The following is a 26769-nucleotide window of genomic DNA, read 5'->3' as shown; positions in this document are numbered from 1 at the left end:
TGTCTCAACATTCCCTACGGTGCCCTTGAGCCACATGTGCTCACTGCAGCTCTCCCTTACCCTTTCCCAGTCCTGACCCTTAACTAGCGCCCCAAGGCCTCCTCCTCTGCGTTCTTTCCTTTTTCTATTGCACCCAACCCAGGTGTATCCCGCAACGAATGGTGGCTCTTCCTCATCTCTTAAATGGGTTTCGGCAACTCCATATACCTGAAAGTTTTCCGTTTGTAACTGTTCTTCTATTTCGTCCCACTTAATGCGATTTCTTCCCCCCTGCATGTTGATGAACCCCACATTTACTTTTAGCCCTAACTATTAAACCTTTAGTCCTAACTGTTATGTGTTGGCCACGACCTACTTTATCGCCCTACTTTGGCTAAGTGTTCTCCTGGCTTCGCAGCGCTCCAATTCTCTGCAACCTACGTTTCTACGCTGGCTCTATCTCCATTCAGATTTCCCGCCGCTGCAATTAGAAATAAAAATAGAAATAGAACTTAGCTGTCGGCATCCGTCCGTCTCGGCTTCTGCCTTGAACGGCCAGGAAACACATCGATACCAATAGGCTGTCGGTGGTTGATCAAGTACAAAAACCTTGACGCTATGACTAAAAAGCAGCTTCAATAATGAAATTTAAAAAAAATCAACTGCCTATTTGCCTGAGGTAAAAAAACATCCTTAGACACCTCGATTGTTTATGTCAATGGTTTGTGTAAAGTAAAAAAATTAGCATGTTCAACGCCCCTAGCAGAGAAAGAACAAAGTAAGGTATGTGTCCAAATTACAGTAGCTCCACTTGCGCGCTTACCCTGAAACGCGCCTCGATTGATTTTTCGCCCTCTGTGGCCATTTGTTGAACTTGAGAGTGTGCGGGGCCTGGTATGGCCTAGTCCTCCACGGCGCGCGAGCTCGCCTACCCGATGGCCTACCTAATCTAATCGCCTGCTTTGCGTTGCCGCAATGTGTCACTGAAAATGCGTTTTTGTTCGCATGTTTGCGCGTTCATGGGCGCTTTAGGCTTCTCCCAGCAACGGTCGGACATGTCCTCGTGAAACCTTGACTTAGGTTGGAGCGGCAGTCTCGCCAGTCGGGTTTTGAAAGGGATCCGGCGAGCCATGTGAACATTCTTTTCTTTCAACGCTGGCCGCTGTCCCTTAAAACCTTGCAATGGCAACTCAAGGAAGCGCGTTTGTGGACTGGAGGAAGCAAATCCTGAAATCACTGCAGGACAGAAACGACACGCAGTGCAAGCAGTTCGAAGACATCATTGTGTTCAGTGAGTGATTGCATGCGGTCTGCCCAATGTTTCAGCAGTACCGTTGCGCATTGCTCGGCTAGCGTGCCGCGCTAGTAAAATGTGCGCAGGAATATATGGAAACGCGTTCGTTCTTGCACGCATCGAGTGGAACGTTCCATACATGCGTCGTTCAGGTGGCGACTGAGTTGCTGAGCAAGTGCATACAGAGATTGACTTAGCTTGAGTTTGCTAAAGCAAATCACTGCTTCTGCATTTGCTTTGATTCGTGGCTCTGCAGGGAGCTCACTATCAATGACATAGGCATCTCTTCTAATTTTCTGCCAGGTTGCAAAACGAAAGCTACGCTACAGCTGCTCCTTTTTGGTGAAAATTGTTGCAGCCTACAGCAGAAACACAGCTGTCTGAAAGCTTACGATCTTAAACAAACCAGTCTGAATTATGGCATTTTTAGTATGCTTATCACAGTGTTTTTTTTTTTTTTTTTTGGGTACGGTGTGCCGTAGCGCCCAGCTTGTCGAGAAAATAAATACATTGAAAAGCGAACATAGAGCTGCTTCAAGTACACAGTGGGCCTAAAAATTAATCTGCAGAAAACTAATGTTTAACAGTCTCGGAAGAGAACAGCAATTTACGACAGCTGTCGAGGGACTGGAATTGGTAAGAGAGTACATCTACTTAGGGCAGGTTGTGACTGCGGATCCGGATCATGAGATTGAAATAATCAGAAGAATAAGAATGGGCTGGGGTGCGTTTGGCAGGCATTCTCAGATCATGAACAGCAGGTTGCCATTATCCCTCAAGAGAAAAGTGTATAATAGCTGTGTCTTACCAGTACTCACCTACGGGGCAGAAACCTGGAGGCTTACGAAAAGGGTTCTACTCAAATTGAGGACGACGCAACGAGCTATGGAAAGAAGAATGATGGGGGTAATGTTAAGGGATAAGAAAAGAGCAGATTGGGTGAGGGAACAAATGCGAGTTAATGACATCTTAGTTGAAATCAAGAAAAAGAAATGGGGGGCATGGGCAGGACATGTAATGAGGAGGGAAGATAACCGATGGTCATTAAGGATTACGGACTGGATTCCAAGGAAAGGGAAGCGAAGCAGAGGATGGCATAAAGTTAGGTGGGCAGATGAGGTTAACAAGTTTGCAGAGATGACATGGCCACAATTGACCGAGGTAGTTGGAGAAGTATGGGAGAGGCCTCTGCCCTGCAGTGGGCGTAACCAAGCTGATGATGACGTACTCCCTAACAGGCCATAACTTCAACTTATACAAGCTGTGGATTCAAAAAGCACTTTTTTTGTACACCGGCAAATTAGATGTGATAAAGTTAACAGTCCAATAAGAAAAGCTCTTCCAGCTCAACCTTGGCAAGAGATATGGTGGTGAACCAAGCTTTGCTTGAGCAGTACAGCTTGTATCGTGCTAGGGGATTGACATCGGCCACCTTGTGCAGACTACCATGGCTTTGTATCGGCCAACATAAATTCTTTCGTTGCTTCAATTTGTCCAAAATTAAAGGTTTATTCAATTCAGCCAAGTTTCTCTGCACCTAGACGTTCAATTCCCCTAGGGGGAAGTAGTGCACCCTGCATCCCCATGCTTGGTTGAATTGGGTGCAAGGCAAGGTGTTGCCGCTGTGCAGTGCACCTTTGAACCATGGAGTGAGTGACTGCAGCCTGGCAAACCATAACTGCCACCCCCTTCACCTTTTCGTTTGTGGTGCTGCGCATATCTTCTCAATCAAACAAACCTTAAGAAGGGTAGGGTGAACTCATTTAGGCATTTACTCTTAGCATGGGAAGGTGCACACCACCCCTTTCTATTTATTTTTCTAAGACTCGTGGAATCTTAGTGCATGGGGCCCACCATGCAATCTTAGTGCAAGCTGCATGCTCTGGCTTACACTGTGTAGAGAACAGGTTCACAATGCATGAAAATATGCGTTGCTCATGAAAATAGCAAATTTATATCCCCTATTTCTTTAACTGCCATAGTTCCCCAGTGGTAGAGTGAGACAAATTGGAAGTTTTTGTAGCCATTTTGGAATTATTCATTTATTTATTTCAAATACCCTCAAATGCAAATGCATTGTAGAGGAGAGTGGTTACAAAAGAATGGTAAGATATACAGAGTTGTACAAAAGAAACTGTAATGCAGGAACCATTAATGCAGAATACAATAAGAAATAACGATAAAACAAAAAACTGTGATAAAAACAAAATGACGGGCTATGTGGCACAGTTACAATGAAAAAATGCAAATAAAAATTGAACAAAGCATGATCGCTGATGGAAATGAGATTGGCGGCAAGGTGATTTCAGTCACGGGAGGTGTTCGGTATGAAACAGTGTAGAAGTGTGTTTGTGCGAGAGGATGTGCACCCAACTTTACTAACGTGGTCAACCTGTGATGGAAGGTACGTAGGTGCAAGGATGAGCTCAGCATGTAGATGATGGTACACTTTGTGAATTATGCATAGCGAACAGCTTTTCTGGGTAGCGATACATGAGACAATAATAAACTGGCTTTCATTGCTGTTACACTGGATGTATGAAAATAATTGGCTAGTATGGAATGAGTGGCATGGTTCTGAATCAGGCAGCCATCAGCAGATTACGCAACTGATATCTTACACTTGAGCTTGGGAACTGGTAATGTATTGCTGTAATTTAAATATTTCAGAAAACATCTTTCTCTCAAGCAAAGACTGAAGTTCAGCCCACTAATTTCTACCACAGTTACTGCACTATGTTGATTGTATATTGAAACATCGCATTACTCCAACTTTGCACTCTGGCCAGCCTGTTGGGAGATCGGAAAGTGGTCTTGCTGCATTCCTGGGTTCAAGTTCCTGACAAATTATGTTCCGGCATAAGTGGCCACTAACTGTGGCCTACCCACATGTGGCTGCCTGGGAAAATCTGCAGCCACTCTTTAGCCATTGGCTGCTGAACAGGCTCTGCTTCCTTTCCAGTGACTCGATTCCCAAGTGGGATCCCTGTGGCCGTTTACTCCTGCCGAAATAAGGTCACATTGAGTAGTGAACACGAAATGGTAGGTTCTCCCCTTGCTAGCCTGTTTATGTGCCCCGGTCGCTCAATGGCTGTAGCATTTTGGTACTGAACACAACACTGTCCTCGCAGGGGCATCTGTGTCAGCAGGTGTTTCGTGTGTTGTGACACCACGTACCTGAGCACATGAAGGTTGGGCGCTCCCATGTATAGCCGTATGCGACTTAGCTATGTCTGGGGAAAGGGAGATCCCGGGTGTTTGGACCTTTAAGGCGGCCCCCCCTGCCTTAAAGGTCCAAACACCCAGTTGAGGCAACACACCTCTTTGGCCTCTGCTTCACATACACGGTGCCTCCAGACTGACACATATGGAGGAAATTGGCAGTCTTTTCCTGTCCTCCTCTTCAAGCTTAATTTTTCTCTCTCACTTTCAATCTTTCCTGTCTTCTACTCACTTCCCTTCTGATTTCCTAGGCGGCAATGATTAATCTTGTGTGGGTAGCCAAACCTATAGCTGGTGCTTGCAGGACCTGTTTTACATATTCTGTGGTGTCCCCTCTTTGGGCTCCATAGTGGGTGGCTGGCATTGCTGCCGAAAACTGGATTCTTTATGTGTAGTTTTTTTTCGCAAACTCCCTGATCGCCCTCACGAACGAGGGCGGACCGAAGTATGTCAATTCTTTGGCCACCACCAAGAAAACTTTCCCAGGTATCATGTGGCACATTCTGAAAAAACCAGAAAAGAGCGCAATAGTCATTTCACATTTCCTTATTGCGAAATATCTAAGTGATGCTATAGGCCCTGTTTACAAAGCTAGCTAGTGGTGACTTTTTCTTGGAACTCTTGAAAAAACAGTATGGGAAGCTACAGAAACTTCTCTTTTGGGGGCATTGCAGTTACTGTCACCGCCCACCAAACTATGAACACCATCCACATTACTTCCAATTATGATTTCGTGGAGTTGACAGAGGCCGAACTTCTGGAAGCTGGAAAGATCGAAATGGGATCAATGTGAAACTAATTAGTATGAGGCACAATGGTAAAGAAATCCAGACAGCGCGCCTTATTCTCACGTGCGGCTCAAGTGTGCTGCCCAAGACAAACAAGGCCGAATACATGAAGATCCAGCTCGGACTGTACGTCTCAAATCCTCTGCGATGCTTGAACTACCAGCGATTTGGCCACAGTTTACAGAACTGCCAAGGCCGCCAAACAAGTGCAAGAGGCAATGCTCACGAAGACTCCTGAAAATTGTGAAAATGCTCTCCGCTGTGTGGGCTGTGATGGGGAGCATGCCTCATATTCCCAGTGCTACCCATTATGCGTAAAAGAAAAAGAAATCTTATCTATCAAAGTAAAAGTGAATATTTAATTTAAAGAGACATGAAGGCAGGTGTCGTACCTGCCGAAGGACAGCTTTGCTGGGGTGGCAAGTCAAGGGGCAGCGCACCATAGCCCCCGGCGGCTGTCCGGCCCACACACAGTGAGCTGGCGGTGATGCCATCTGCCTGGAGGTTGATGGGCAGCTAGTGCTGCTCCGCCCATCAACGTCTGGGCTGGTGGCCTCAAGGGTTTTGTCTCAAGACGAGGCCTTCCCTGCGAAGAAACCGCTCGCAAGACTGGGTGTCCAGCTGCAAGAGGTTATGGACACGACTCCCAGCTCAACGGCGCAGCTACGAAGGAGCGGTGTTGGTCAAAAAAATGCAAACCTCACATCACGGCACCCGGAGAGACCTCTGTGAGTTAACTCCTCTCTCTTAAACACACGGCACAAAAACCACCTTCAACATGGGTATACATGTATTGTACTTGAATTTCAGAGGTTTCCTCCACAATCTCCATGACATTAAAGACTTCCTACATAAGTATAATGTAACGGTGCTGTGTGTTCGAGAGACACATTTAAAACCCATGTAAATGAATTTTCTCCGGCATAATGCCATATTCCGCAAACATTGTGATAATGCTAACACTCCATCCTGCGGCATGGCAAAAATTGTCAACAGGACTGTAGGTTGTTTGCATTTAGCCCTTAAGATGCCCCTCGAGGCAGTATCAATACGAGTAATTCTATTCAATAAATTGGTTACTATCAGCTGTTTTTACATTCTGCCAGATTACCACCTCAGCAAGACAAAATTATATAGGCTAATTAATCAGCTTCCAGAACCTTTTTTTGTTGTTGGTGACCTTAATGCCTACAACGGTCTGTCAGGAGACAGGACTCAAAGGGCCGACCTAAAAAACTTTCTAGTGAATTCCAGTGCTCATCTCTTCAGTAAAATAAAGCCAACTTACTACAGCATCCATCACAATTCCTTTTCCTCTATAGATTTAACGATTGGCTCAGTGGCTCTTTTCAAAAATCAAATGTCATCAAAAATCTATTTGTTTGGAAGTGACCACTTCCCTGTGAAGCTAAACTTGTTAAGGCAAGAAGACTGTCCTTCGTATGTCCTTAGATGGAAACTACCATTAGAATATTGGTTGTGTTTTAAAGAACCAACATGTGTAACACCATATTTTATCTGGGATTTTGGCATAGACGACGCCATAGTGTATTTTATTGCTTTTATTATAGATGCAAACAAAGGACAGCTTATATAAAAGATGGGTTCCCTGATGCAGTAATGACTGCAAGCAGGTGCGGAAGAAACAGAATAAAGCATGGAGCATGTTGTGCCAATTTCCAAGTGTGGAAAGCCTCATTGAGTTTAAGCACGTCAAGTCATGGGAAAAGCGGACGCAGAGACAGGCAAAGAGGGAAAGCTGGGGGAGGTTTCTCTCAAGCATATAATCTTACACGCAGGAGGCGAAAGTTTAGAATGGTCTGAAAAGACTTAATGGCCAGCAAACCCAGCTGTTACCCTTGGTTGATGTTATAGCGCTTGCACCATAAAATAGTAATAAAAGAACCCTAGTCGAACACTTCGAGCGCATATACAGTTCAGTCTACTATTCCAAGGCATTCTTTAACCACAAAGAAATAGTAGAACACAAGGCAGTTGACTGCAGTTGTAGACATAACAAACCTTATAAGCTCCCTTTTAGTATCGCCGAGCTGAGAGCTTTGATTGCTTGTCTTAGCTCTGCACCCGGACCTGGCAGAATCATGTGCGACATGATTAAGCACTTTCACAACAATACTCAAGGGACACTATTGGCACATTACAATGCTATATGGGCTGCTGGATACCACCTGCATGGATGGAAGCCATTGTCGTTCTGGTTTTAAAATGGGAAAGACCCCTCCCCTGTGGCAAGTTATCACCTCATTGTGCTCGTGAGTTGCCTTTGCAAATTATTCAAAGAAATTATTAATCATTGTCTTCTATATTTTCTTTTGGAATCTAACAGACTACTTGATCCTTATCAATGTGGTTTTAGAGAAGGTCGGTCTATCTATAACCAACCATCTCATGCACTTCAAAAGAAACGTTCGTGATACATTCATACACAAACAATTATCTGTGCTTCAAGATGTGGAAAAAGAATGTGGAATTATAGAATCCTGCGAGACCTGTCAGCAATGAGTATCCGCGGGAACATGGGAAACATTATAAAAAGTTACTTGCGCAGTTGTGCTTTCCAGGTCAAAATAGGTAATGCACTGTCCCGTCCATTCCTAAAAAACTGGGGTACCTTAGAGAGGTGCGCTCACCTGTCTGCTCTCATAGCTAAGATGAATTCACTACAAACATCATTGCCTTCAGCCATATTTTATTCCATGTGCGTCAACAACTTACAGATAGGTTACAAATCCTGTAACCTTACGGTGTGGGAACGACAGGTTCTGTTGTAGCCAGGAGGGAAGAGCAAGACGGCTGACAAGGGGTCACATAACCACATGCTTAATAGTCTCTCAGACGTGTTCTATCTAAATAAGAAGCATGGGCTGCTAGATTGGTGACCACGTGCCATCATGGGGAACTACCTAGTGCCGGTTTCACCAGATGGCAGCATGTACAACATTTCCCAATAGAGCAAACAAAGTTCGTTGCAGCAGGCAGCTTCACACATCTCCCACATCTAGTAGGCATGTGGGAAGTGTCTCAGTAACATGAAAGAGCGTCTGCAGCACCTTCTTTGATACTGGCACTTTCTGCGTTGGTGTTAGCAATGGGGCACTAAACTTGCTGGGTCCTATTCCTGCATATAGCACCAGTGTCGGTGTTAAGCCAGTAGGACCAAGGTTTGTCAGCTGGGGCTTGTACTGTCACTTCGTGCTTGAGGTCTGTCAACCAGATGCCATCTCCACAGAAAAGCTCCGGCAGGTTGCGGATCCCATGACGTCTGTTGAAGTCTTTCCTTTGACGTTTCCAGTATTGTTTTTCGAAGTTACGAAGGCTCTCTTGATGCGGCGGTCAAGGTGTCAGCTTGGTGGAACTAAGAAGAAGCTTGGTTCCTGAAGAAGCTTGGTTCTTAGCCAATGACACATGAGTAGTTCTGCAGGGCTATACCCATTCTTCAAAGGAGTCTACCTGTCAGCTAAAAGCGTTGGTTAAGGGTCTTTCATCTTTCTGATGGAAGTCTTGGATGATTTTTACTGCAACCTCAGCAAGTTCATTACAGTCGCCGACTGTTTATTTGGACCTCACGGGGGCTACGGAAATGTCTGAATAAACAGGTGTCCGAAAGAGTAGATTAAGAAAAAAAGAAATCCTTTATTTCCATGCACTTATTCGGGCTCAGCAGTAAGCTTGAAGAAATCGTGAATGCGCCGTTGCACGCTGTTCCGTTTATGCGCAATCAGATAAGCCTGAATCTCGGAGAGGGTCATATGGTCACTTTAGGCGGTTGAAAGCACAGTCACTGCTTGTACACGCTCCGCATGCGACGGCAGCATAGCACATGGTGCGTCATCTTCCAGCTCGGAGTCATCGTCCGGCAGTGCAGCAGAAACCTGATGAATGATCTCGCCGTCGTCGAGTTCTGCGCATGTCAGTGCAGCAGTGTCAGCACCTGTGAAACTGTCAAATGAGACGGTGCCCGGAATCGCAATGCAACCACTGCGCAGATCTCGGCAGAACATTTTCAGCGTCAGTAGGGAGCACATCGGGAGGCGAGAAATCCTAGGCCTCCTGGCACCCGCTTGCCCACTGTTTATAGATCCTTTTCAGTTCCGCATCTCCTCGCGACACCCGCAGCGAGTATGTGGCCCGCCTTTGTACCCGCCACAGCAGCGCTGCTGTCTAAGGTTGCGCCAAGGAAGTGCGTCGTCTGCTACAGGCGTATAGTGTTCCGTTGTGCTTTCGCACGGCACTTAACTGAAGGCATTGCTCATGCTTCACGGCATCATTATCTGCGCTGTACACATTTTAAGAGTTAGTCCACGTATGCGGAAAACGATCAGTGATTTATAAAAAGGTGGGCATGGCGATTACATTTCATTTTCGGCAGAATAGTCACTTTCGTGTGTGTGCATTTCACGCTTTTGGTTTTTAATGCGTTCAAGCATTTTAAACCTGCTGTAGAAAACGACGCTGTCGTATATATGGCATATGAATCAATGTTTATTGATCAAAACATCTATAAACAATCATATAACTTGTGTGAATCTAATCGATTGTCTGTGCATCTCGGTGCTGGCGTTTCATACCTTTCGCATCTGTATGGCGAAATTAGGAGTTTACTTCGCTCTTGCACTTGAAAGGCGACACTATCTCTCCGTATCAATCGCACTGTTCGGGAGTAATTTTTATTCCTGTTTTCCCAATGCGAAATCGCTCAAGTCAGGATTTACAAAAATTAAAGCAACAAAGCTTGAACATTTCCCCCGATTTTATTAAGGACGAGATATGCCCTCCAGGGTTGTCTAGGGAGGTTCCATAAAGCGACTTCTTAGTTTTCAAGGCATATATATAGAGGGCTACCTGATCAATGGATATCATGCTGACATTGCTCTGCTACCTCTGGTACGTAGTTATAAAATAAGAACATTACAGAGACGTTTTTAATGGACTTGTATTAGCATATTCATCATCATCATCATCATCAGCCTAGTTAAGCCCACTGCAGGGCAAAGGCCTCTCCCATACTTCTCCAACTACCCCGGTCATGGACTAATTGTGGCCATGTTGTCCCTGCAAACATCTTAATTTCATCCGCCCACCTAACTTTCTGCCGCCCCCTGCTACGCTTCCCTTCCCTTGGAATCCAGTCCGTAACCCTTAATGACCATCGGTTATCTTCCCTCCTCATTACATGTCCTGCCCATGCCCATTTCTTTTTCTTGATTTCAACTAAGATGTCGTTTACCCGCGTTTGTTGCCTCACCCAATCTGCTCTTTTCTTATCCCTTAACGTTACACCCATCATTCTTCTTTCCATAGCTCGTTGCGTCGTCCTCAATTTCAGCAGAACCCTTTTCGTAAGCCTCCAGGTTTCTTCCCCATATGTGAGTACTGGTAACACACAGCTGTTATACACTTTCCTTTTGAGGGATAGTGGCAACCTGCTGTTCATGATTTGAGAATGCCTGCCAAACGCACCCCAGCCCATTCTTATTCTTCTGGTTATTTCAGTCTCATGATCCGGATCCGTGGTCACTACCTGCCCTAAGTAGATGTATTCCCTTACCACTTCCAGTGCTTCGCTACCTATCGTAAACTGCTGTTCTCTTCCGAGACTGTTAAACAATACTTTAGTTTTCTGCAAATTAATTTTCAGACCCACCCTTCTGCTTTGCCTCTCCAGGTCAGTGAGCATGCATTGCAATTGGTCTCCTGAGTTACTAAGCAAGGCAATATCATCAGCGAATCGCAAGTTGCTAAGGTATTCTCCATCAACTTTTATCCCCAATTCTTCCCACTCCAGGCCTCTGAATACCTCCTGTAAACATGCTGTGAATAGCATTGGAGATATCGTATCTCCCTGTCTGACGCCTTTCTTTATAGGGATTTTGTTACTTTCTTTGTGGAGGACTACGGTGGCTGTGGAGCCGCTATAGATATCTTCCAGTATTTTTACATATGGCTCATCTACACCCTGATTCCGTATTATAGTTTATTAAAACTCTTCACACACTTTCAGAGGCCTTCCTTTTCACTTCATTTACCATTCACACGAGCTTAGCTTTCTTATGTTCCCTCCGAGCTCTATTGGCACTGTCGTTCTCCTGGCTCTTCTTTCAGGTAAAAAAATGCATTTGTGGGACCAAATAGAAATTTACAATCTGTGCTGTGAAATCACTGCTATGCTCTGGGAAACCGATACAGTTCCCTGTCTTGGCAATTAAGGGCATCTAAAATTCTCCAGAAAAGGTCGCCAAAGGCTTCTTTTTTTTATGCTTGCACAACAGTCTCTTCTATGCTTTTCACGCAGCTTAACAGTTTCCTTGAAGGACAAACAAGGCTGGCAGTCACAAACTCGCGTTCTATCGCAATCATTGCTTCAGGAAGTAGCGAGTCCTGTGAAGCCATTGTATCCCTTTTGCACTTCATGTAGGAGGTCACGTTCATCATTTTATGTGATTTTAAGTGATTTCCATATCCATGGGCAACGTCTGAACCAGTTTTCCGCAGGCAGATACTACATAGCTCATGTCTTTGCGAACTATGACACTTTTCAATATTGTGTATACCACTCCCTCCATTTCTGCCTCATAAAAAAACAATCTGTGATCGCTGTCCATTTTCGTCTTCTAGAGCTGCCGATCTCCACTATCGAGGCAATTGTGACCGCAAAGACTCCACCAACTCATTAACATTCAAACAGCTGATTTTGACGGGCTCCGTTTGCTCTTGTCCTCTGCAGCGTCGCTCTGAGTTGCCCCTGTGTTTGTTGCGACACTTGCTCTCTTTTTCGAATATTTTCTCTCTTTACAAATTGAGGATAAGTACTGCGGGAGATTGGTAAATATGGTAGGAACTGCATCAACGAGCTCCTGAGAGACCATACTCCGCGCTCGATTTCAATCACTTTTCCATTGATTATATGTTTATACGACTTCACAATGTCCTCTTCTTGCAAGTGGATGTCGCACACTTTGGATGTTTTCCCCAACACTTTGTCTGCACAGGGTATCACTCTACCACTTTGCAAGGAGAAGCGGGTCGGTCGGCGGAGAGATGTGCCTTTTTGTGCTGCACCGATACCCACTGGTATATCCCGGCTTGCCGAAATGTACCAGTGGGTATCATTGGCACGTTGGCATTTGGTTGCCCAGTCCTAACACATTGTAATGAAGATAAATCACACACACCACCTACCTTCTGACAGCAAAAAATAAAAATATCTGGCGTTCAAGAGCGGCAGCCCAGGCTATAAATACTTGTATACTTGCAGGCCCCAAGGGCAACATGAGCGCCCACACCGACCACACCATACCATACACCGAAAGATGCTGAAGTGCAACTTGTGCACTACGCACGGTAATGCACACACACTTACAGGGAAAAAATCAGGACCACTCGACAAGAAAACGCGATGCAAATGCTCACGGCTACTGCAGCGTCAGCAGCGTTGCTGCACGGCAGCGTGGCTAGCGTAGCGCAAAGTTCGACAGTGCCTGGGTGCAAAAAGCGCCCGGTTTGGGAGGAGCAGCTTCGAAACTAAAAAAGCTTTATAAACGGTGTGCTTGCCGGCATTCCCCAGCGCAGTCGGCGCGGGCACTGTCGGCGCCATTAGGCACTTGAGGCGATGTTTCCGTATGATGCGTTGGATCACTGGAACCTCGACAGGGCACACAAAGCAAACACCGTCATGTCGACACCAGATGCAGAAACGAAAAGTGTGGCCTACGCGCAGTGTCGTGCACGAAGAAACAAATCAGCTGCTGGATTGTCTTTTGTCTTGACATGGCTTACTAAGCTGAGACCGGAACTGCTGTAGCCACTCTATCGAACCAGGCAGAAGCGATGATGACCGGGGATTTGCAGTAGCGCCACTTCGTGGGGCAGCAAGGAGGCTCCGTTCAAAACAACAATGGCGTGCAACAAGTCGAATCATGCACCGGTCAGAGTTGGTGCATGGTGCTCTTGATCAAGTTGGCTCAAGGAGCGTCCGAAAAATCAGACAAGAAGTTGCAAGGTGTCCGAACTTTCGGCAGTTGTTATACATTATGGTCTGTGGGGAGAATGGCGGTGCCGCGAAGCAGACCGAATAATCGAGCATGTCCGAATTTTTGGAGTCCGAAAAATCTGTCGGCGACCATACTCTGAGGATAGTGAGGGCTAGATGTAATATGCCTGAAACCATAGTCTTGAGCGAAGAGTGAAAACTCAGTCGAAGAAAACTGTGGGCCATTGTTGGAAACCACTTCATCAGGCATTCTGTGGCGTGTAAAATATGACTTGCAGTGGTTGACTACAGCCGCAGACGTGAGCTTCTCCAGCCGAACAAGTTCAGGGTATATTGAATAATAGTCAGTAGCTATCAACCACCACTGGCTCTTAAAGTAAAATGCAATGCAATGCAATGAGTTGCCGGGGTATTTTTGGAAATTCGAAGCCTATTAGTGGCATTTTCCTGTTAACTCTTGTTTCGACGCATTGCGGACATTGCTTCACCAGGGAGGGTATGTCGGCTTCTATAGTGGGCCATCAGACACAATCTCTGGCTTGAGGAAGTGTCTTTATTATGCTCAAGTGTCCTTCATGTAGGAGTCATGGGACTTTTCTTTGGCAAGAAGCCAGGACTACAACTCGAGCAGTGTAGAGGAGTAATTCATTCTCCAGAGTGAGCTGGTGTCGATGCTTGTAGAAGGGCTTTAGGTCCGCTGGTAAATTTCGCCTGGAGGGCCATTTTTTATTGCTCAACCGCCGAAATTGTGCACAAACAGGGTCTATTTGTTGAGATGCCTTTAGCCATTGAAGGCAGTGTTCCTTTATGGGAATAGATGTTTTCAAAGAGAGCTTCCACGTTTTCTTCAAGCTCTGTCTCTTCTGTTTTTCATAGAGGCGCTCTGGAAAGAGTGTATTCGGCTAGAAGGTCTTTGCCTGGAACGTATGCAATCTCGCACTGGTATCGCATCATTCTCATCGTTAGCCTCTGCAATCTGGGTGTCAGGTCGGCAACGAGAGCATAGACTTCCATCTGTTGAATGCCAGTTGTTGTGGAGCATCCCAAGTGAACTCTTGTTTCTCTGACAGCAAAAGAGAAAGTGGTTGCTGGACTTCGGAGAGATTGGGAATGTATCTGGTGAGGTATGTTGCCATGCCGAGAATTCTCTGCAGCTCAGTCCTGTTTCTTGGGTTCTCCATTTTCAGAATGGCTTCAACCTTCTTTTTGTCGGGTCATATTCCATCTTTGTCAAGCCAGTGTCCAAGGGACGTAAAGCGCTGGACATTAAACACACATTTGCTTTTGTTCATTGTCACTCCAGCCTTGACGAGTAGCTGAAGCACATTTCTGAGTGTCCCATTGTGCTCATGCTCGTTCGAATCCCAGATAAGGATGTCGTCCATGTGACAGACAACCCTGTTGAGGCCTTGTAAAATGCATGACATCTGTTTCTGGAAGTGTTCAGGAGCAGACGCAATTCCAAATGGTTCGCTCGACTCATCAACAGGTGATATGATGCCGATTTTCTGCATTCTTTGTAGTTCCAACTTTGTCTTTAGCATAAAGGAGTTGGGATGCACCTCGGAGAGTTGAGTGTGAAAGGCTTCTCTCCTGCTTGCAGCTGAATCTGGTGTTCTCTGTGCAGCTTGCTGAGTCCCTGGAACAAAGCTGCAAATTCTTCTTTCAAGTTCACTTTCTCAGCAATGGCATTTAAATATGTTAACATCTGGAGTTCTCTGATTGCTGCCTTGCCTAGCAATGCAGTGCAGACCTTATCTATGACATAGCCATCCCAAGTAGTCATGGTAGATGAGATCAAGTTGTGCTGCTCCTGCGGCTGGAAGAAGCTTTCCATCTGGACCATGTAGCTGGAAAGGAGGAGCTGAAAGGAAAAATATGTCCTTGAGTGTCTGGAATATCTGCTTTGGGAGGACAGTTTCGTCTGCACCAGTGTCAATTTTGAAGTCTACTGGCTCACCTTGAACCAAGACTGTTGCCTCGCACATTCCAGCATCCGACGTCTTGATTGCCCAGAGGAATCCTGCTTCTAAAGTTATTTGTTGGGTTTCAACACGATCGAGGCTCCGTGAAATGCATACGGAGGCGTAATGGCCCTGCAATTCCTGCAGGCTTCTGAGAGTGCTGGGCAGAGAGTGCAAGGGTGACACTCTTGATCACACCAACGGCATGGTTTCTGTATGCTGTTTTTACGGGAAGATGAAGATGGATTGTTTCCACCATGTGAATAGCTGCCATTTTTGTCCTGTTTCGAAGTACGCCAACTGGTTTGGGGACCGCATGCAACTTTGTTCACAGATGGCACTTTCTTGCGGAGCTCGGCTTGTTGCTGACGGACGCTCTTGATCTGGTGGATGGACTCAAGAGCCTTTTGAAAAGTGAGGTCTGCGTCAAGCTGTAGCCTGTGGTGTGTAGCTGCTTATCTTCTATTCCAACTACCAGGCAGTTGCGCACAAACTCTTCTCGAAGTAAGCCGAACTCACAATCTTTCAAAATTGTGTGAAGCGCAGCCGAAATCTTCGTCCGACTCACCATCTTGTTGCACTCTGGTGTTGAATATGGCTCGTTCAAAAATAATGTTGCGTCGTGGGATAAAGTATTTGTCAAGCTGCTCTATAACTGCATCAAATTTCTTGGAGTTCTCTTCAGAGAGAGCAAAGTTCACAGATTTTTTTTGGCTTGCTCGCCCATGATGTAGAGTAGCGCATCTACTTGATGTTTCTCGGGCTTCACGCACAACCCTGAAGAGGTTCGGAAATGTTCAAATCTTTAGTTCCACATGAGCGACTCGTTCGGCGATAAAAAGTTGAAGGCGTCTGACGGTTGAATTACGAATGACGCCATGGCTTTGAATGTTCAGTGCTCGCATTGCTTGAGTTCCGAGATGTGCGTATAAGGAGCAGCTCACCGGCGTTTCCTTGTTGGTGTCGTTGTTCGCATGGAGGATGACTAGGAGTTGATGTCCGCTGGTAGCACCTGTTCTTCTGACACCATGTTGTAGCTAGAAGGGAAGAGTGAGACGGCCAGACGAAGACTAACATAAGCACATGTATAATAGTCTCTCAGATGTATTCTATCTAAACAAGAAGAAGCACATGCTGCCAGGTCACCAACCACGTGCCGTCACGGGGAACTATCTCGCCCCGCGTTCACCTGATGGCAGCATCTATAACAGGTTTGAGGAGCACTGAACAAAGTTTCGATATGGGCCACTGAAAATGGCTTTAAAATAAATTTGAATATAAGTTTGTGTGTTCTATTCACATGAAAGAGGGCTCGTAGCAGATCCCAAAGTAGAACTACACGGACAGCAGATACCAGTGAGCACAGAACACAAATTTTTTTGGCACCCATCTACACTCTGAACTAACTTTCATTCCCCATATAAAGTATCTTAAGGGCAAGTGTTTAAAAGCAATAAGCATTCTAAAAATTGTGTTGTGCATCATATGGGGCAGGGATAGGAACTACTTGTTAAATTTATACAAAAATCTAATTTGTTCACGCATAGACTGTGGTGAAAATAGTCTATCAATCTGCTGCACCTAGTGCTTTGAAGATGCTGCATCCTGTCCACTATTTAGGCATTCACCTTGCAGCCGGAGCCTTCAGGACTAGCCCTGTGCAGAGCCTTTACGTAGAGTCAAATGAGTGGTCCCTCAACCTCCAAAGGTCATACTCTAGTTTTGTGTATTTGCTTGAAGTAAATTCAAACTGCCAATATCTTTGTTACGCCATCATAAATGATATTACATGTGCCACACTTTTCCGTAACCGACCTAGGCAAAGGAACCCTCTTCACGCGGGTGAGGAAGCTTTGAAGAAATGGGTGTTGCACTCCTTGAGCATCGTGCAATGTCTTCTGCAAAGCTGTTGCTGCCATGGCAATGGCAAATTACAGCATGCGACACATCATTTTTGATGTAACAAAGCATGCTCCAGACGTGCACATCTGAATGCATCTTCTTGAACTTCAGTCAATATACTCTTGCTTGTAATTTTTCACCGATGCCTCATATACACATGCTGGCATGTCCTATGCAGCAATCGGTCCATCCTTTTCTAAATCGATTGTCGTGATACCAGAAACAAATATATTACTGGCTGAAGCCTATGCCCTATTGTGTGCAGTGAAATAAATTGGGAAAATAAGCCCTCAAAAACACTGTTATATTTACTGTATATTTAAAGGGCCCCTCATCAGGCCTGGCCATTTTGAGGTGACAAGTGCAGAGCATACAATGCGCGCTAACGATCGTGTTTGCAAAGAATTACATCGCTATGCGCCGCGGAAAGGTTTGAAATTTCAATCCGAACACCATTTTCCCTTTCCCTCGCAGCGACCGTACTGCAAGCTGGACGGTGACGTTGTCATGTCCCTGCACCTACGTAGTCGTGTCCGGAGTGTGACGTCGCTCGTGGTGACACGTGACTTTGAGAATTATTCAAGGAAACAACTATTATTTGTGTGATCTGTTGCTTGAATTGACAAATTGAAGTTTAAAGAAATAATAAAACACACAAATGGAATGTTAGCGTGTTTTTTGTTTTACTTCGCACCAAAGCAAGAGAGATGTACTTCCACTTCGTCTGCTTGTTCCCAGAGTCATGCATTCACGTGTGCAGGTACCGAAACTATGCCATTTTCTACCGTGTTCCAGTGCGTGATCATGCTCTGCGATCTGCTTGTTCTGCCTCAGTATTTGTGTAGCACTGACTTGTACCGCTAGTAATGTGTCCTTGTGTACAGCATGCAAAATCGTGCTCTGTGTGATACGAGATATCACAACAGCTTGCGCGCAACGCTGTCAGTGGAAGGGTGCAGCGCCGAAAAAAATAAAATAGGAAAAAAAAAATGAAGGCGGGGCTTCTGACGTATGCGTCACGCGATCCTCAAGGTCCGGTATGGGAGAATGCAGGGAAGGAATTTCGCCTGTGGAGGCTAGACGGGGTGAATGGAAAGAGTGTCTTGCTATGCAGTGGAGCTTGCCTTTTGAAATCATGGGTCTGTGGCACTGAAATATTTCTATCTCAGCTATTAATGAGCCGATATAAAAAAATTTTGCGGCAGAACGCTCCCTAGAAAACACGTAAAAACTTCCAGCATATAACCAACATTTGCTATATGGCCTGTTGAGGAGCCCTTTAAGGTCATAAAAGCATTAATGTCACATCGTAAACACAAAAATCCTGTGCTCAGTGAGTTATATTGAGTGCTGTGCATGGCATATATGTCTAACCAGCAGTGTGTCACATTATGCTGGGTACCTGGCCACAGAGGTATTGAGGGCAACATGTTTACAAATAAATTGCTGCTTCCCTAGCAAGAAAGGGGAACACCTCATCTATAGCTGTCCCTGCAATAGATTTGAAACCTGTTCTGTGGAAAAGCCTTAGGGGCTTATGGCAGCACTTATGAGACACTATAACACCTAATAAACTCTACGTAGTTAAGCAACAGTTAGGTGATTGGCCACCCATTACAAAACTGCGACGAACTGAGGTAATCTTTTGCCACCTTAGGATTGGCCACATGTATGGCACACACTCTTGCCTTTTGACTGGTAATGAATCTCCTACCTGCAGTAAATGTGGCAAGATGCTGACTGTACTTCATGTCTTAATAGAGTGCCAGGATTGTGAACCTCAAAGAAAAAAGTACTTTCCTTTAGCATAAAAAAACACGCCCCTCTCCACCCGGCAATGTTTCTTGGCATAGAACAGTTTTTTGCCCGCAGGTTAGTTTTGAAGTTCGTTCTTGATGCCAGTAGATCCCCCTAGACTCTTAGCGCATCTTCTATCCAGAGGCTGCTGCTGTGGTAGCATTTCGCAGAGCACGTGCCTTGCAGCCCTTGTGTTCAAGGGCCCGTTGAGGCACCAGTGCTGCTTTCCCCTACGCATTTTATTACATCATCCTTCAGAACAAATCATGTATGGTCGTGGCTCACATCTGTAGTCATTACTGATTACAGTAATACTGATGTACATATTTTATGCAAGTTATAGCAACTGATTTTAGGCCTTTTCACAGTCATGCTACATCCATAATTTGCAGTTCACTTCTTCATTTTATGAAGGATTCATTGAAAACTCGTCAGCATGTGCATGGCGCTCTTTTGGCCATATATGGTGCCATAAAGCGCTGTATACATAGGTGGAAAGTTTTCATTTTTCTGTGGGGGAGGGAGGGCTGGGGTCGGATTAGCTTTCCGAACCCCATGTATATTACCTTAATTGACAGTTGCACTTGAAGAACGTTATTCTTGTGACCTTGAAGATTGTTCACTGAAGTGAGGGCCTTGAATGAGTATTTGCAAGATCTCATAGTAGAAGACATTTCACAGCCCGAGTCCTCTCGCACCACCAAGAACCTGGCATCTCCCAGTGGTGTAGTCTTCCTTCGTGTAGTCTTATACTTTGCTATTACCAATACTGCTTCACCTTTCTGGCGAAACTGCAGCCTCACTTTTTTCTTCGTTTTTTACTGCGAGTCCTCAGTGTGATGCTGCTGCACATGACTGCTAATGATTCTGACTTTGAGTTTATATGGCTTGGCCTTATTTCTGTCACCGAGTGAATTATACATATTTATGACCTCTGCATGCAAGTGCGATGTTTCCGTCCCTAACAGATGTTGTAAATTATTAGAATGTCTTTTTCTTCCTGAGTTGCTAGCATTGCTGCTGGAAAGAAAAGGAATACTGAGACATATAATGCACGTGCATTTCACACACTGTTCATAAAAGAATGCAGAAGGGGCCACCGAAGCCTGCAGGATTTTTCAGGGTCAGAAAAGCACGCAAAGCAATTCGAAGCAAAGTCATCGTCATCATCTCCTATGTCCACTGCCGGACGAAGGCCTCCCCCTGCAATCTCCAATTACCTCTGTCCTGGGCCAACCAATTCCAACTAGTGCCTGCGAATTTCCTAATTTTGTCGCCCCACCTAGTCATCTGGCAACCTCGACTACGCTTCCCTTCTCTTGGCATCCATTCTGTAACACTGATGGTCCATCGGTTATCTAACCTGCGCATTACATGACCTGTCCAGCTCCATATTTTCTCTTAATGTCAATAAGGATATTGGCTATATCCATTTGTTCTCTGATCCAAACCGCTCTCTTTCTGTCTCTTAACGTTATGCCTGGCATTCTTTGTTCCATCACTCTGTGCGGTCCTTAACTTGTTCTCAAGCTTCTTTGCCAGTCTCCAAGTCTCTGCCCCATATGTCAGCACCGGTAAAATGCACTGATTGTACACTTTCCTTTTCAATGATAATGATATGCTTCCAGTCAGGATCTGACAATGTCTGCCAAATGTGATCCAAAACATTTCTATTCTTCTGTGAATTTCCTTCTCATGGTCAGGGTTCCCTGTGATTAGTTGACCTAGGTAAACATACTCCTTCACAGACTCTAGAGGCTGACTTGTGATCTTGAACTTTTTTTCCCTTGTCCGGTTATTTATCATTATCTTTGTCTTCTGCACTGTAATCTTCAACCCCACTCTTACGCTCTCTCTGTTAAGGTCCTCAATCATTTGTTGTAACTCATCTGCAGTAGCTGAATAGAATGATGTCATCGGCAAAGCGAAAGTTTCCGAGATATTCGCCGTCGATCCTTACTCCTAAGCCTTCCCAGTTTAATAGCTTGAATACTTCTTCCAAGCACGCAGTGAATATCATTGGAGAGATTGTGTCTCCTTGTGTGACCCCTTTCTTTATAGGTATCTTCCTGCTTGTGTAGAATTAAGGTAGCTGTGGAATCTCGGTAGATATTTTACAAGATATTTACATAAGCAGTCTGTACTCCTTTATTACGTAATGCCTCTATGACTGCTGGTATCTCTACTAAATCAAATGCTTTTTCATAATCTATGAGAGCCATATAGAGAGGTTGATTGTGCTCTGCAAATTTCTTGATTACCTGATTAATGACAGGGATGTGATCCATTGTAGAGTATCCCTTCCTGAAGCCAGCCTATTCCCTTGGTTGACTAAAGTCCAGGGGTGCCCTTGTTCTATTTTAGATTATCTTGGTGAATATTTTATATCATACTGGGAGTAAGCTATTGAGCCTATAATTTTTCAATTTTTTAATATCTCCCATTTTGTGGATTAGTATGTTTGCATTCTTCCAGTTTTCTGGGACCCTTGCATTGGACAGACACTTTGTATAGAGAGCCGCCGGCTTTACAAGCATTATGTCTCCTCCATCTTTGATTAAATAGACTGTTATTCCATCTTCTCCTACCGCTCTTCTCCGTTTCATGTCTTGCAAGGTCAGAAGGGCCTTGCAAGGCAAAGGTGAGGCGTGCAGACAGGACACAAGAGAAGAGAAATGGACAACACGAACACCGATTATCAACTGAAGGGAGCACTGAGGCGAAAAAAGAAAGGAGACACAAAACTCATCTGCGCAAGGTCAGGAATGGTATCACCACGGGTCAATCGGGTACATGTGCCAGTCTACATGAGAGATAGCTGTTAGGCACTTAATCTCTTCCGTATGTAAAGTAATCGAAGGCTGACTCATGCACGCACTTCCACCGTTATAGATATGCCATGCCTTTACCATAAGACGTGTATCTTCATTCTTGTGCCTGTACAATATCACACATTCATCTAACTCTGGCACGCAGTTACAATCTTGGCAATGTAGGGAAAGATTAGAAGGCGATCCTCCGGTTAACGACCTTTTATGTTCCATTAGCCTAGATTGATACACCGCCCCGTTTGCCCTACGTAAAACTGGCCACAGCTAAAGGGAACTTTATAAACCACACCCATACGACAGTCAGCAAAACTGTTCTTTTTATTGTGCTTTACAGGAAAAATATCTGTTCTTTTTTTGCCTTTTACCTGCTTCTTTTTCCTCTGCACGGCAGCGCATATCTTACCTAGCTTATTGGGAGTAGTAGTGAAAGCAACATTAACATCATATCTACTTGCAACTTTTTTAAGCCTGTGCGACACTGAATGAATGTACGGAATAGCCACTACTCTTTTTTTGCTATAGCTGCTTTCTGTAATCACGTACGTCCCCCTCGAAATCGACCTCTTTAGGCGTTCAGCCACAGTGGCCCCGGCTACGCTAGGATAACCTGCTTCTAAAAGGTGCCGGACCTGTGCTACTATAAGACAGGCGCTCATTTTGTGCATGCATGATCTGGTGAGAGAAGATTTAAGGCATGACATGGCAATTCATTTTTTACTACTTTGGAATGCTTGGAATAAAAATTTAACAACGCCTTCAAAGATCTTGGGGAGTACTGCCAACAAACGTGATTTTGTTCGAAGACCAAGGAAATGTCTAGAAACTGAATACGCATAGTTGAGGAAATTCCTTGGTAAACTTTAATCCTCCTCCATAAAGTTGAAATTGCTCACTTACTGAGGTAGCAGCGGAACCGAATTCTTCCCTATTGCAGAAAATGAGGTAATCATCAACGTAATGAAATATCTTGATAACGCAATCACCTAAGGCTTTCTCTAAGCAGATGTCAACCTTACTCAGGTAAATATCGCTAAGAATAGGGACAACTTTTGAGCCAATACAAATGCCTGATTTCTGCAGAAACCTGCCATCTCTCCACCCAGTCAGCGTCTACTTTAACTACATTGAAAGAATTTCTAGAAAAGCTCCCGAGGAAACACTGCATCTGTCAATATAAGCCGACTCTTGCACTTGTTTTTTAATGCATTCATTTACGGAATTTAGCAACTTGTCATGCGGCAAAGAGTAATACAGGTCTTCGATATCCATACTAAAAGCTGTACAGTCACCAGAATTTTCCTCTCTCAAATATTGAACTAGTGCCTGAGAATTACGCTAGTGAAAGGGGTCTGGAAAAACTAGTGAAGCTAAGCGGTTCTGTAGGCAACTAGCGACACAGACCTGCCACGTCCCTTTCTCTGACACTATAGCATGAAAAGGAATTTCTTGCTTATGGGTCTTTGCTGAGAAAAATAGTTCAAAGGTGAGGGATTTTGCTTTCTTGACATTAGAGACAACCCTATCAAGATTATGTCTTGGCAAGAGGTCAACTGCACATTGCTTAACTGCCAAGGGCTTGAGTTTTACTGGCTTTAAATTCCTTTCTATGGCTGAAATCGCTTTTTCTGAAAACATGTCATCTGGCATAATTATGAAATAACCTTCCTTGTCAGATATTACTGGCCTAAGTTTATGCTCCACAAGGTAATTAACTAACGGTCAGACAGGGTCAGATGTCTTAAAATGAGAATTTGATTGATTAATGCTTGGAATGCAATCTGAAATACAGTGCGAGCGTTCTTCTTCCGGGACGAACCTGGTTATGCAGTGCGGTATGCTTAAAACGTCATCGGGTTTTAGTTTAGGCTTAAAACAGTGCTTGGGACCTAAAGCAAGGGTTTTTCTATGGGTATCACTTACAATGGCATCTCCAAGAACCAGTACATTATTTGATGGTGAATTATTAGAAAGGTGTTTCCTCTTACTTTGTTGAAGCTCAGGAAGTTTCATCCTCCACAAGAAAGCCGCGTGTTGCTCGGCTAACCTCTTCCAATCGGCGTAAAGGCGGTTCCAATGACGATCGTCTCCCAGGGCCTTGCAACGGACCTTTAAACACTTCTGGTAGAACCTAACTTGGTGCCATGATTCAGCGGAAGGTATAGCTCCAATCCTCCTGGCATGTCCAGTTGATGGTTGAAGGAAGCCGCACATGATTTGAACTTCCAATGGGTCTACATGATTACAAGTAAACCACGACATGGTTCTAGCGCAGAAGACATATATTGCAATTAAGGAAGCTAACGAAGCAGGATTGTGCAGATCAGTAGGGGAACATGGAAAAGGGTTCAGAGTGCTGGAAATGAAGCTTAGAACGACAGAAAGCTGGGCTAGTTGGTAAGGATTCATTACGCAAAAAGGTTTGGCCATTAGTCAGCACTGTATAAGCCTCACCAGTCTTCTAATCTCACTAAGGCCTATGATATCCCGAACAATGCCTTATAGTTCCTCAGAGACCTGCTAAGCTAGCCTCGCTCATAGATACAGCAACATATTCATTCTCTAGGCATAGGCTATCCATGCCTTTAGAAATAATTGTTTTCCCTTTATAAAAGATATAATAAAACATTGTCTTGAGTATATATTTAAATATATTGTGCCTGTGCATGGTGTTTACAGTGGAAATTTCAAAAAAATGTTGAAGTGAGAAAATACGGCTGAGGTAGCCGCTGCTGGTGCTTCTGATGCACTTGTCCTACTTTCAGGATTTGCAGAACTATAGGCAAACTATGAATTAAAAGCCATGCATTTCCGCGCCAACAATGATGCAGTAAGCTGTCAGCCACAAGAGAATTTTAACTGAACATGTAGAGGCAACCAAAAAGAACCTCAAATGATGCAGGTGGCAGAACTCAGATAATTACACTATAGGTGTGTGTGTGTGTGTGGGGGGGGGGGGTTAGGCTTTGGCATTGCTAGTGTGCTCTGTCCCCCCTCCCCACCCATGTAAATCTTCAGAGGGGGCTCCGTACCTGGAGTCGCCCTATAGTCAGTGCCTATGGCTGTACGTCATCATCGACACAAAACCATGGGTTTCACACCAAGAAACTACATTTCTAGACAGCAAAATGTGAAGTACTTGTCTGCTTGCTGTAAGAAACATGGTGTTTCCCTTTTTCTCAAAATTTGGGATGCTTGAACTTTGGAAGAGAATAGAATATTCATCACAAGCGTACGAGTAATTCACTTATTTTTTCCAGAATAAGGTCCCAAGGAGATAGAGCGTGGGGTCAGCGCCAAGGTCAGTTAGACCTTTGGTGGATTTAAAGTGTCTTGATAATTCGAAAGTACCGTCACTCTTTTAACTCTGGTGCCACCGTGTGACCTCCTTGCCTCTTCCTCACTCCTTGCTTATCCCTTCCACGGAAGCCAGTTTTGCACCCGTTTTTCTGCACAGCAATTGGTCTCCTTGCTGTTGCCCTTGGAAACTCGTGGATCTTGCGTCTTGCTTGTGTTCTTCTTTTTTGTTGCCGCCATTTTTCTCTGTAGAACTGTTGACTTGGCGCAGCGGACGTTGCACGCTGTGTTTCCCGTGGTGTTGTGCTAGTGTCATGCCCTGCTGTAGCACATATAACTGCAGCAAGAAGCCTGAAAGGGGTTAGGCAGTCTTTGTGATACCACTAGGAAAGCGTGACGGCTTGCGCAAGAAGCAGTGGCTGCACAATATTGGCCGAAAGAACAGTGTTGTTTACTGGGTAAGGCACCTTTCTTATTGCTTGTATCAAAACATCCCCTAATGCTTCATTTAAAAAAAAATTCTACCAGCCTGGCATTTTTACTGTGGCAATGTGTATGTTGCATAAAAATGGGGATGTCCTCAGTATACTGTAAATTCTGCTGGTACTCATCATCTAGTACGTCGGCAACAGTTATTCAATCGGAAATGCAGCGCTCTAGATTCTGCTTTCCACTGTGAACAATTATGTGTGAAGATACAGCCTCTCGATTGCACTTTTTGTGATTGTTACGATTCATTGTCTGTTCTACTTAATATAGAAATAGGGTAATGTCTTGTAGAGGAACTTTCTTTCTAGCTTATTTCAATGTAAGCATCAGTCACTTAGATACGACGAATGCAGGTCGTGAAAAAATTAATGGAAAGTGTACCTGTGGCACCCGTGGCGGGTGATAGGCGCTAGCTAGTCTACATTGCATTTTTAATGCGTAAGCATTCTTTGGCGAGTGCCCCAGCCCCGTCATGCAAAAAGTGTAATGCCTTGTATCTGCACAAAAAAAAAAAAAAAAAGTGTCATTTGCAAACTTAGGACATTTAATCAATCAAACAGTATAGATGTAGATGATTGGTAGCTTTATAAGCGATAAGCAAGAATTTTAATCTCCCAAATAATAAAAGCAGAATACCCGTAGAGATGCATAGGGCTCCTTAGAAAATGATTGGGGAAGCTCATAGTAGGGTTGGGCCAACATGAAGTTTGGAGATGGCCAACTGAAATTCGGGGGTGGGCTGACTTAACCGTGGGGATAAGCCAAGTTGGAATCTTGGGCTGGGCCAACTGAAATTTGGAAGTGGGCTGTCTGAAATTTGGGGGTGAGCCATCTGAAATTTGGGGGTAAACCAGCTTAAAGGGACTGATAACCAATGTTTATGGTACCCATTTTTTCTCTTGCAATTGAAAGCTTAACATTCAAATCGTCTTATCATGAAGTGCTAATGTGAAAATTATTTATCAGAATTTTTCTATCTGCAGTGAGGATGCAGTCGTTCATCGAAGCATGTTGAAAACGGTGATAGGTGAGCGCATCGACGATTATAGGCCGGCATTTATGGGTGGCAGACGACAAGTGCAGCCATAACTGTGAGAAAGCATTATTTTGTTTATCAAGTCGGTTGTTCCTGCGATTCATGTTTTCCAAAGTGCTAATGTATTTCTGCGATAAAAGCTAGGCGTTTATGTGGTTTCCT

General features: G+C 44.6%; 1 protein-coding gene across 3 annotated transcripts in view; it reads left to right on the top strand.

Annotated features, from left to right (window-relative positions):
• The first annotated feature begins 845 nt into the window (after nt 1–845).
• Nucleotides 846–26769, top strand: part of Atg16 (Autophagy-related 16) — a 456887-nt gene continuing 430963 nt past the window's right edge. For 2 of the 3 annotated variants that reach the window (XM_075682849.1, XM_075682848.1), the window contains exon 1: nt 846–1270. In XM_075682849.1, coding sequence (XP_075538964.1) covers nt 1162–1270 — 109 coding nt within the window. In that variant the 5' untranslated portion in view covers nt 846–1161. The remainder of the gene's footprint in view (nt 1271–26769) is intronic. The other variant, XM_075682850.1, reaches the window with a different exon arrangement.

Source organism: Dermacentor variabilis, chromosome 2, assembly GCF_050947875.1.
Source record: "Dermacentor variabilis isolate Ectoservices chromosome 2, ASM5094787v1, whole genome shotgun sequence".
NCBI lineage: Eukaryota > Metazoa > Arthropoda > Arachnida > Ixodida > Ixodidae > Dermacentor > Dermacentor variabilis.
Note: the sequence above shows the minus strand (reverse complement) of the source record. Positions and strands in the feature narration are given on the sequence as shown.